Here is a 12,498-nt window from a genome sequence, read left to right on the forward strand (position 1 = left end):
GTGTTTGGTGCTGAGAATTTTCTTTTCTCAATAGAAGTGGCTATAGCACCTGCAGGAACATTTGTATCAATCTAGTTGAAACCTTGCAGGCTTTGAAAGCTCAGGAGAATGGGAATTAGGGATAAGAGTATGAGGTCCACCAGCCTAATCCTGAGGAGTGACCAGGACCCAATCCAAATATGGATTGGATCTGAAGACAGGATATCAGGCCCTCAAAGAGAAAGGAATTCTTCTACGGGCTAGGTCACCTTCAGAAGGAAACGTGTTGGAATGAGCCCACTTTACCCAGAGACCAAGGTAGTAGAGGGAGAGGGCACCTTTATTGTACTTCTGTACTTTTGATATCTTCTAGGTAAATTTCTCTTTATTTGAAAAAATGTTGTTGTTTAGTCTTTTTCGGTCATGTCCAACTCTTCATGATGTCTTTTGGAGTTTTCCGGTAAGGATACTGGAATGATTTACCATTTCCTTCTTCATCTCATTTTATAAATGAGGAAACTGCAGAGTGAAGTGGCTAATTCTAAGTCACACAGCTAGCAAGTGTCTAAGGCCAGATAGTTGTCCCTTTGTAAAAAGTTAATTTATGTTCATTGGTAAAATTATGTTAGGGTGCTAATCACAATAGGGTATTGATATAAAGAATAGTTTTTAAAAAAGAATAGTTAAACTAGTAGTTTAATGTTGGGAGGAACACATTGAAACAGGGGTCTGAGCCACTAGAAATAGAAAGGAATCACCTAATCTCTCATAACATCACTAAAAGGCAAATGTAGACTTCTTTAAAAAAACATTTTTTATTTTTACTTTTTATTTACAAAACATATGCATGGGTAATTTTTCAGCACTGACCCTTGCAAACCTTCTGTTCCAACTTTTCCCCTCCTTCCCTCCAACCCCTCCCCTAAATGTCAGGTAGACCAATATATGTTAAATATGTTAAAGTATGTGTTAAATACAATATATGCATACATATTTATACAATTATCTTGCTGCACAGGAAAGATTAGATTTAGAAATAAGGTAATAATAACCTGAGAAGGAAAACAAAAATGCAAGCGGACAATAACAGAAGGTGTGGAAATGCTATGTTGTGGTCCACACTCTTTTCCTATAGTTCTTTTGCTGGGTGTAGCTGGGTCTCTTCATTACTGGTCAATTGGAACTGATTTGGTACAACACATTGTGGAAGAGAGCCACGTCCATTAGAATACATCCCCATATAGTATTGTTGTTGAAGTATATGATGATCTCCTGGTTCTGCTCATTTCACTCAGCATCAGTTCATGTAGGTCTCCCCAGGACTTTCTGAAATCATCCTGCTGATCATTTCTTAGAGAACAATAATATTCCATAATATTATATACCATAACTAATTGATGGGCATCTATTCAATTTCCAGTTTCTGGCTACTACAAAGAGGGCTGCCACAAACATTCTTGCACATACAGGTCCCTTTCCCTTCTTTAATTTCTCTTTGGGAAATAACCAGTAGTAACACTGCTGGATCAAAGGGTATGCACAGTTTGATAACTTTTTGAGCACAGTTCCAGATTGCTCTCCAGAATGGTTGGATGCACTCACAATTCCACCAACAATGTATCAGTGTCCCAGTTTTCCCACATCCCCTCCAACATTATCATTATCTTTTCCTGTCATTCTAGCCAATCTGAGAAGTGTGTATTGGTATCTCAGAGTTGTCTTAATTTGTATCTCTCTGATCAAGAATAATTTGGAGCATCTTTTCATATGGCTAGAAATAATTTCAATTTCTTCATCTGAAAAGTGTTCATAGCCTTTGACCATTTATCAATTGGAGAAGAATGGCTTGATTTCTTATAAATTAGACTTAATTCTCTGTTTTGGAAATGAAGCCTTTATCAGACCCTTTGACTGTAAAACTATTTTCCCACTTTATCGCTTGCCTTCTAATCTTGTTTGCATTAAGGTTTAAATATTTGTACAAAAACTTTTTAACTTGATATAACCAAAATTTTCTATTTTGTGATCAATAATGATCTCTAGTTCTTTGGTCGCAAATTCCTTCCTCCTCCACAGGTCGGAGAGGTAAACTATCTTATGTTCTTCTAATTTATTTATAATCTCATTCTTTATGCCATTTTGACCTTATCTTGGTATACAATGTTAAGTGTGGGTCAATGCCTAGTTTCTGCCATACTAATTTCCAATTTTCCCAGCAGTTTTTGTCAAACAGTGAGTTCTTATCCCAAAAGCTGGGGTCTTTGAATTTGTCAAACACTAGATTATTAAAGTTATTGACTATTTTGTCCTATGAACCTAACCTAGTCCACTGATCAACTAATCTATTTCTTAGCCAATACCAAACGGTTTTGGTGACCACTGCTTTATAATATAGTTTTAGATCAGGTACAGCTAGACCACCTTCATTTAATTTTTTTTTTCATTAGTTCCCTTGAAAGTCTTGAACTTTTGTCCTTCCAGATGAATTTTATTGTTATTTTTTCTAGGTCATATTATTACCATTTGAAATAGTTTTTTGGGACTCTGATTGGTATAACACTAAATAGGTAGTATTGTCATCTTTATTTGCTCGACCTATCCAAGAGCGCTTAATATTTTTTCCAGTTATTTAAGTCTGACTTTATTTGTGTGGAAAGTTTTTTGTAATTTTGCTCATATAGCTCCTGACTTTCCTTTGGCAGATAGATTCCCAAATATTTTATACTATTGGCAGTTACTTTAAATGGAATTTCTCTCTGTATCTCTTGCTATTGGATTTTGTTAGTGATATATAAGAATGTTAATGATATATGTGGATTTATTTTGTATCCTGCAACTTTGCTGAAGTTGTGGATTATTTCTAATAGCTTTTTAGTAGAATCTCTTGGGTTCTCTAAGTATACCATCATATCATCTGCAAAGAGTGATAATTTGGTTTCTTCATTACTACTCTAATTCCTTTAATCTCTTTTTCAACTCATATTGCTTAAGCCAACATTTCTAATACAATATTGAATAGTAATGGTGATAGTGGGCAGCCTTGTTTCATTCCTGATCTTAATGGAAATGGTTCTAGTTTATCCCCATTACATATGATGCTTACTGATGGTTTTAAATAGATGTTACTGACTATTTTAAGGAAAAGTCCATTTATTCCTGTACTCTCTAGTGTTTTTAATAGGAATGAATGTTGGATTTTATCAAATGCTTTTTCTGCATCTATTAAGATGATCATATGGTTTTTGTTAATTTGGTTATTGATATAGTCAATTATGCTAATAGTTTTCCTAATGTTGAACCACCCTGCATTCCTGGTACAAATCCTACTTGGTCATGGTATATTATCCTGGGGATGATTATCTGTAATCTTTTTGCTAGTATTTTATTTAAGATTTTTGTATCAATGTTCACTGGGGAGATTGGTCTATAATTTCTGTTTTTGTCCTACTTGGTTTAGGTATCAGTACCATGTCTGTGTCATAAAAGGAATTTGGTAGGACTTCTTCAATCCCTAATTTTTCAAATAGTTTAAATAGCATTGAAGTTAATTGTTCTTTAAATGTTTGGTAGAATTCACATGTAAATCCATCTGATCCTGGGGATTTTTTTCTTAGGGAGTTGATTAATAGCTTGTTCTATTTCTTTTTCTAAAATGGAACTGTTTAGCCAATTTGCTTCTTCTGTTCATGTGGGCAAGCTATATTTTTGAAGGTATTCATCCACTTCATTTAAGTTGATTGGCATAAAGTTGGGCAAAGTAACTCCTTATTAGTGCTCTAACTTCCTCTTCATTAGTGGAGAGTTCTCCCTTTTCATTTTTAAGAATTTGATTCTTAAACAATTTGATTTTCCTCTTTCCTTTTTCTGTTCAAATTTACCAAAGGTTTATCTACTTTGTTGGGGTTTTTTGTAAAACCAACTCTTAGTTTTATTTATTAATTCAATAGGTTTTTTTTTTTACTTTCAATTTTATTAATTTCTTTTTTTATTTTTAGAATTTCAAGCTTAGTATTTGATTGGGAGTTTTTAATTTGGTCTTTTTCTAGCTTTTTTAAGTTGCAAGCCCAATTCATTGACCTCTCTATTTTATGCAAGTAAGCCTCTAGAGATATACAATTTCCCCTTATTACCACTTTGGCTGCATCCCACAAATTTTAGTATGTTCTCATTATTGTCAGTCTCTTGGGTGAAATTATTGTGTTTATGATTTGCTGTTTCTCCCATTTATTCTTTAGGATGAGATTATTTAGTTTCTACTTACTTTTTGGTCCATTTTCCCCTGGCTTTTTGTTGAATTAGTTTTTATTGCATTGTGATGTAAGAAGAATGCATTTATTATTTCTGCCTTTCTGCATTTAATTTTGAGGTCTTTATGTCCTAATATATGGTCAGTTTTTGTATAGGTACTCCTTTCTGTCTACATTCAGTTTTCTCCAAAGATCTATTATACCTAACTTTTCTAATATTCTATTTACCTCTTTAACTTCCTTCTTATTTGTTTTGTGGCTTGATTTATCTAATTCTGAGAGTACAAGGTTGAGATCTCCCACCATTATGGTTTTGCTGTCTATTTGCAACTCTCTTATTTCTTCTTGCAACTCTCTTAACATCTCCTTTAGGAAGTTAGATGCCATACCACTTGGTGCATATATGTTTAGACTGATATTGCTTCAATGTCTGTGCTACCCTTTAGCAAGATTTCCCTCCTTATCTCTTTTAATTAGATCAGTGTTTGCTTTTGCTTGATCTGAGATAAGGATGGCTAAATGTAGCCTTCTTTGTTCAAAGAACCTTATCCCCTATTATGGGTATATGAATGTGTGTGTGAGAAAGAGGGAGGGAAGGAAGGAGGAAGGATGAGAGGGAAGGAAAGAGAGAGGGCCAGGGGGAGGGATACAAAGAGAGAAAAGGAGAACTGGATAACTATAGATTCTTGCAACATGAAGATTTTCCACATTAAATAAACTTCAAAGTCCTCCACTGTTTCCAGAATTAACTATATTCTCAGTTCAACTTTTAAAGCTCTTTACCCCCTGATCTCAATCCATCTTCCCAACCTCATTGTATCATACTCTTCCTTTTACATTCTGACTTTCTCTCTGTTCCATCTCCCATTTCTGTGTCTTGGTAAACATTGTGATCTGTGGCTGGAATGCCTAAAATAATTCCTCTCTTCTTTGAAGATGAAGCTCAAGTCCCATCCTCGACATGAAATTTTTCTGATATCTCAAACTACATTGTAGTTAACTTTATATTCATTAAGTTTATATTTATGTGTTGTGATCGGAGCCATTAGAATACAATCTCCTTGAGAGTAGAGATTCTTCCATTGTATGCCAAATGTATACCATGGTTTTTGGTGCTTAATAGGTGCTTAATTTAGTGCATAGTAGGTGTTTAATACTTGGTTGATTGAAATAATGAAGAATAAACTCTGCAGAACCAAAACAGCAATATAAACAATAATATAATTGAAGGGACAGTTATTTGAGTAACTGGAAAATCAATTGTAGTCCTATAGAGGAAGGAATGAAGGAAGCAGGATATTTCTTTCTCAAGCAAGAATGGGGAAGACTTTTGGGGAAATGAATTAAGTTTGGGATATGTTGACTTTAATATGTCTGTGAGACATAGTTTGAGCCTTTCAAACAGTTCAATGATTCCTAAATTATCTTTTTTTTTTTTTTCAGGTCAGTTGTTTAAGCCATATCTTAAATTTTCTTTATTTCTTTGGTCTTTTGCCTTTAATATTTCATGCCATTAATGAATCACTGACTTCTATTTGGTCCATTTAAATCTTCATAGATTTTGTTGTTTAGATGGGTTTTGTGCCTACTAATTATATTTCCAATTCTTTTTTTCCACAGCTCTCATTTCTTTTCCACTCCCCCCCCCATCCTTGCACTGTCATTTCATTTATTTAAAAATTTAAAATTTTAAACTTTAAACATTTGCTTTATCTCTTTCAAAAATTCCAGTTGAACTTGTGCCTAAAGTGTATTTTTCGTTTGACACTTGGCTTGTGGTTGTTTTTGAATAATTCTCTTCCCGGGTTTGTGTCTTGAGTGATTGTCACAATAGTTTATGATGCGATTTTTTTTTTAAAATTGGCGCATTCTCCCAAACTACTTCCTAGCTTTGTTAGGGTCAGGTTCTGTGCACTTCTAGAGGGAATGGACTGAGCTTAAGCTCTCTTTTGGTTCTGCTACTATTTTCCTGGGATACAGATTATCACAGGTAGGTAATATTGCAGGATGTCAGACAACTCAGAGACCTGGAAACGTTCAGAGTTCCCAAAGTGGTTTCATCCAGAGCCAAGCGCTATCCTTCTGGACAGTTCCAAAAAACCCTGACATGTTTGGATCTGAGCAACACACCTGCCCTGAATGGAGTTCTATTAGACTAATGATGGAAGCAGCCCGCAGCCAGCTGGAAAGTTTTGCTAGTTCAGAGTGGGAGAATTGCAGGTTCCACTTTTGTTTGTTTCCCGATCTGGTGGTTCTGCTGCAGGTTTGACGTGCTGGAAGCTGGACTTGCAGCCCTGGGTGAGAGCCAGACAGCTGTTTCCTTTATTCCTATGTGGCCTAAAGCCTACTCCTCCCTACCTTGGAATGCCACAGTTGACTCTGTGACAGTGAATTGAGTAGCGAGCAACAGATGTCAGAACCTATTTCAACGCTGCAAAAATTCAGCCCATCCACTGCGTCTCCAAGTCTTTTCTGGTTCTGATGCATGTTCTTGGTCCTCTTCTTTTATGAATCACAATGCTCACCATAGACATTCTTGGCTAGATTGCATCTCCATTTTCCACAGAAATGGTTATGCTAGAACCATTTCTCAAGAGCTCATTGTCAAGTTTTCAGTATTTGTGCTCTTCAAAAGTCGTTACACATTACAAATCTGGCTTTGATCTATTGTCCTATTGTCTAGACTAATGAAAAAATATTAATGCAAATTAACCTTTTCTCCTTCTGACCTTTTGTGTGCACCCCGTTTTCTCTCCTCTGACACTGCCACCAACTTCTACCCGCTCCAGTCCATCCTTTCTTAGCTAATTTTTCTCCAAGTTGAAATCTGACGGTGTTCCTCCACATCATCCATTCAGTAAATCCCATTAGCTCCCTATTATTTCCAGGGCCAAATATAAAATCCTGTTTTGATTTTTAAAGTCCTCATAAGCTGGCCTTTCTTATATTTCTACTCTCACCAGCCTGCCTCCAGCCCCTACCTTTCTGTACGTACTCTGTAATCTAGAAATAATTGTTTCTTTGCTGTTTATCACATAACACGCTCGGGCTCCTACCTCCACATTTGGAATTCTCCCTCACCACAGCCTTTTCATTTCCTTAACGTCTCACCCAAAATGCTTGTCCTGGTCTTCTCAGTTGTGAGACTATCTCAGAATACAGGATAATGATCCTGTAGAGGTTTTGGCAGTTGGGTGTTTTCCCCTAATTAGACTATGAGCTTTTTGAGAGCAGGAAGCATTTTTCCATCTCTTTGTATTCCTAGAACTTAGCCCAGTGCCTGAAAAATAGGAGGCACTTAATAAAATACTTGATCACCTTATGAATTTTGTTCTTTTGATGTGCAACTTTTTTTGAAAACAATTTTTTTTGTGTGTTTGTAGCAGCTTTTTGTGGTAACAAAAAATTAGAAAATGAGAAGTCCATCAATTGGGGAATGGCTGATTAAGTTGTGGCATATGAAGATAATGGAATATTATTGTTCTCTAAAAAATGATGAACATGATGATTTTTTAAAAGCTTGGAAATTCACACGGACTGATACTGAGCCAAAAAAGCAGAACGAGGGATATGTTGCACACAATACCAGCAAGAACATGGAATGACCAACTATGAAGACTCGGTTCTTCTGGGTGGTTCAGTGATCCAGGACAATCCAAATTTTGGTGATGGCTTTCAGGACATTCAAGTCATTTTTTTCCTATGACCATCTATTTTTCAGTCTTTTAACTTTGGTTTTGCATAATTTCTTCTTGTCTCTGGGAATTAGCTTTTGTTTGGTTCATTCTTATTTTTAGAGAGCCTATTACTTGAGAAATAATTTTTTCTAAGCCGTTTTTTTCCCAAGTTTATAATTTGTGGCTATTTAGGGGTTATTTCTCTCTTCCAAGTTTGTTTTTTAAGCATCCCTGTCATCAAAATGAGGTTCTCTTTTTTAAAAAAATTGCATATGAAAAACAAAAAACCTTTAAAAATTCCATAAAAATAAAATTTTAGTCTAAACTCAGACTATAAAGAGCAAAATGTAAAGCAGATTTCTCAGCTTCTGATCTCATCTTTTCCCCAAAACAGCATCTTCTTGGCATTGGGAATGAGTCCAAAGAACAAAGTTGAGGACTCACGTCAACCTCCTCTCATAATTATATCACCCTGTCACCGAACCCTTTTGGACTCCCCTTACCTTGCTTCATCCCAAACAGCTCCTTCTTAAACAAACTTGATTTCCAATTTTTCTTTTTCACAACCATAGTATTCACAAACCATAGTATTTCATACTTTGCTACAATTTTTATAACAAGATAGCTAAAAGGTATTAGAGAAGGTAAAGGGATAAGACTGTTTGAAACTTATAAATGGATTTTGGGGAAAGGGGACACCAGAAGTGCATCAAAAAGCGACATAACATGGTCTCCATAGAAACATTAAAGATCTTTGTTTAAAAAAAAAAAAAAAGGTTGTGAAAAATCAGTTTTAGGGAATTTAAAGTTTTATGCACCTTTTATTGATGGAAAAAATGTAACTGTGTAAAAAAATTCTTACAGCCCCTGAGGAGCCAGTTTTCTAAGGAATCCTGAGTGCATGGTATGGGCTTGTTGGGAAGAGCGCAGTAACACTACTTCCTCTTGAAAGCCTTCAACAGGCTGTCTGCCAGTCTGCACAGACCTCATGGGAGCACGCTTCATTCAGCAGACATCCGATTTTATCTACCATATCCCCAAGGTTAGCTGTGTGGGAAGCCAAGTCACAGGTCCAGCTTTCTTCCCGTCTGCAAAGGCTACCCCTGAGGTTCCCGGGCACCACTGTTCATCTTACACCACGAAACCCCAAAGCTTCCTGGTGGAGGTAACTTGCAATGAGCTGAATCTGATCAGTGGATTTCTCCTGAAATTTCACATCGATAAAACTCCAGCACACTTTGATCCATCTCCAGCCTTAAGGATCGCCTCTGAAAAGCCAAAATGTAGCTGCCAGATCTAACAGGATTCACCTACCCCGCTGGGTAAGGCAGTGTGGGCTCCCACCTCCAGCTTGTGCAGGTAAGCAGGCAGTCAGAGGTCATCTCCTAAGGGAGGGTCAGATTTGTGCATGGTGACCAATCTCCCTTTCAGTTGCAGTAACATGAAAGATAAATCCTTTCCCAATATCTTATCTCTGGCAATTCTTAAGGGCTGATAGTCACATAGACCAGGGACCAAGTCCATCAAATCACTGAGGTTTTTCTCCATTTGCTCAGGAGGCAAACTTTATTTAAAGTCTAAGGGACAATCCAAATGAGCTAGCCAAGGTGGCTCAGTGATACAGTATACAGTGCTGGGCCTGGAGTCAAGACCCGAGTTCAAATTTGACCTCAGATAGTAGCTGTGCGATGTTGTGTAGGAGGACTCGCATGATAAACCACTCCAGCATCTTTGCCAAGAAAATCTCATGAAGATGGAGATGAGCGAACAACAATCTGTGTTGGTCACCTACGTGTGCAGCAAGACACGAGCCCTTTGACTTAGCTATCTTTCCCATTTTATTTCCCAGAATGAGGCTCTGTATGCCATCCGCTACAAACTCAGCCTTAGATAGTCCAGGTCTGTTTAAACAATTTTACTATTGCTGGGGTCAGGTGATCCTATTCTTCATGGAGATCTGGCTTGGAGAGCACCTTCTTGGGCTGAGTGATAGCCTCCAGGCCCCTGTACCCAGGAACTGAGATCTTAGGAATAAATGACCCTGTTGAAGCCCTGCTCTTGTCCCAGTCTCATCTCTTTCTCCTCTGGGGATGGAGAAAGGAAGGGCTGAGCTGTGGCTTCAAGGCTGGAGGGCCAATGTCTGGCAGAGCTGCCTAACACTGCTTCCTCCCATTCCACCACCTTGACTGCTGGTCTCCCCCAGCATAATGCCTCTTCTGTGGTTGTCTATTTACTTAATTCTGTTAATCCAGACTCTTGACTTCTTTACATTGATCTTTTATTGCTCAAGCATGAATTTAAATTGCATGGAAGAAAAATAATGGAAAACCAGAAGGAAACACAAACAGGATAGCCTTGAAAGTTACAGGTTGAATTTATTATACACTTAAAGGAAAAACAAGTGGTAATAAATTTGTGGTTTCAAGTACAAGCTTCATTTTCTGCTCTCCTTTATGTGGAAATGTTCAGTCTAAAGTGTTAAGTTCAGAAAAAAAAAATCCAAAAATGGGGTACCTCTGACCTAGACAGGCTCATCTCCCTGCTTGTATTTTCACTCATGACATTATCTTCCAGGTCCTTCCCACTTCATTCAAAACTAAACTCACCAATTCTTTTCCTTCTTTTCTATAATTAAATCTTACTCTGTGATCTAGCAGCAATGACTGTCTTGCACTTCTTTTCACAACACACTTCACCTCCTAACTCCAGGCATTTTCACCAGCTGTCCCCATGCTTGAAATTCTTATCCTCATCTATACTATCTTGGCTTCCCAATTAAAATACTACCTTCTATCAGTCTTTTTCAATTCCCTTTAATACTAACTAGTGCTTTACACATAGTGGGTGCTTAATAAATGCTTGGCACCTATTCCCTTCTATACTCAAGCATCCCTTAATTAGCTGTAAGCCTTCTCCTACCTATCCTTTAACTTTATTCTATCTGTACCATCTTATCTACTCTTATACTTAATAACCTAGGTGACCTAAATTAATTTGATAGACATCTTTCCATAGGATCTGTAAAGTACTGAGGGCAGAGAGAGCATTCACTAAATGTTTTCTGAAGTTACCATCTCTGATGGTTACTCATTCTGGGGCAAAGGTTACTGTTATCTGCAATGCATTACAAAGTGAGAGACACAAATAAGATACACTCATTGCTCTAAAAGTTTATATTCTAGTTAAAGAGATGACTCTGGCTAAGCCAATGAACATTCTGCAACTAGTTTCCCAACTCAAATAAACAATCACACTTCAAAGTAAAATGTAAAAATGCAATAAAATCACTTCCAAGGTCTCATCAACTTTACAATATAAGTATAAACATTATTTTCAAGAACAGAATAATTTATGCTTATCCTGAAAACCTAAGTAATCAGGAAAAGACTAAATTGAGCTCAATACACTCTAAGTCAGGAAAATATGGAATACATTTTACAAATAACTACTCCCATATTTTTTTTTAAAAAAATAAAAAAGGACATTTAAATCAGGGAAATTAATTGATGTGAACAGCTTATTCCCTGTTTGATAAATGTGCCATTACTATATTTTTATAACTTCATATTTAGCAAGTATGATCACTTTGATACCCATCAAAACTAACATTGTAAGTAGGCTGGTAATAAGCTGTCTCCCTTTATCCTCCCAACTGATAACAAACACTGACTGGCTAGTTTATGTGTCATATAACTGGGCCTTGGCAAAATATGACAGATATTCCCAGATGAGAAAAATCTGAGTTGACTTGACAAAAAAAAAAAAAAAAAAAAAAAAAAAAGTTTTAACAAAAGCAATACTCATTTTGAGAGAACTACTTAAAATGTAGGTCTCAAAAATTCTGGGCTGTCCAAGGGTTACCAGTTAAGATTCAATGCAGAAAATAAACAGTCACCTCGTACCCAAACTAAACACCATGATACTAAAAAACAAGTGAAACTACTAGAGGTGGACAATGTCACATACCAAGTTAGGACAGATACTCAGGTGATTATTACCCTAATAGACCAATTAGTCTAACCCATGAAGAAATTTGACACCACAGGTCCGAAATGGATAAAGTACAGTCATTTTCTGAAAACAGGACACTAAATGTTACCACGATGACTCACAAGATTGTCAGTCAAGAAAATTCTTTAAGACACAGCAATCACAGAAAGATCCTTAGCAATAAACAACAAACACAAGTAGGTGCTGTTAAATATACAGTAGCAACATTTATTTCAACACTTGTATGTAAAAGATGTTTCTCCAGGCCAGATGATTTGATATAAAAATCAAACCCATCATACTCCCCCTCCCACACCGCCCCCCACCCCCAACAGTCCTTTCTACATCAAGTGCAATCAGAAATTTGTACAACATGAATATCTGCTTCTGAAACAAAGTTACAAATTAAGTGATAACAAAATACATAAAATCAACTGGACCCTAAATGAATTCTTAATGAATTCTTCTCCTGATCACCTGGAGCTTTTCTCTTCCGCCTCTTTCCGTTCTTTTTCTTTTTGCCTGGCCATGAATTTCTGTTTTAAAAAAATGTTAAAAAAAAAATTCATTAGAATTTTTTTCCCTTCCCCCTTGGAATCCATCCA

The 12,498-nt window shown here is 36.5% G+C and overlaps 1 protein-coding gene across 7 annotated transcripts in view; it reads right to left on the reverse strand.

Moving 5' to 3' along the window:
- Positions 1 to 10,261: 10,261 nt before the first annotated feature.
- Positions 10,262 to 12,498, reverse strand: part of ZNF638 (zinc finger protein 638) — a 140,185-nt gene continuing 137,948 nt past the window's right edge. For all 7 annotated transcript variants that reach the window (XM_031949724.1, XM_031949722.1, XM_031949723.1 and 4 more), the window contains one exon: positions 10,262 to 12,429. In XM_031949724.1, coding sequence (XP_031805584.1) covers positions 12,367 to 12,429 — 63 coding nt within the window. In that variant the 3' untranslated portion in view covers positions 10,262 to 12,366. The remainder of the gene's footprint in view (positions 12,430 to 12,498) is intronic.

Source organism: Sarcophilus harrisii, chromosome 2 (assembly GCF_902635505.1).
Source record: "Sarcophilus harrisii chromosome 2, mSarHar1.11, whole genome shotgun sequence".
In the NCBI taxonomy this organism is placed as follows: domain Eukaryota; kingdom Metazoa; phylum Chordata; class Mammalia; order Dasyuromorphia; family Dasyuridae; genus Sarcophilus; species Sarcophilus harrisii.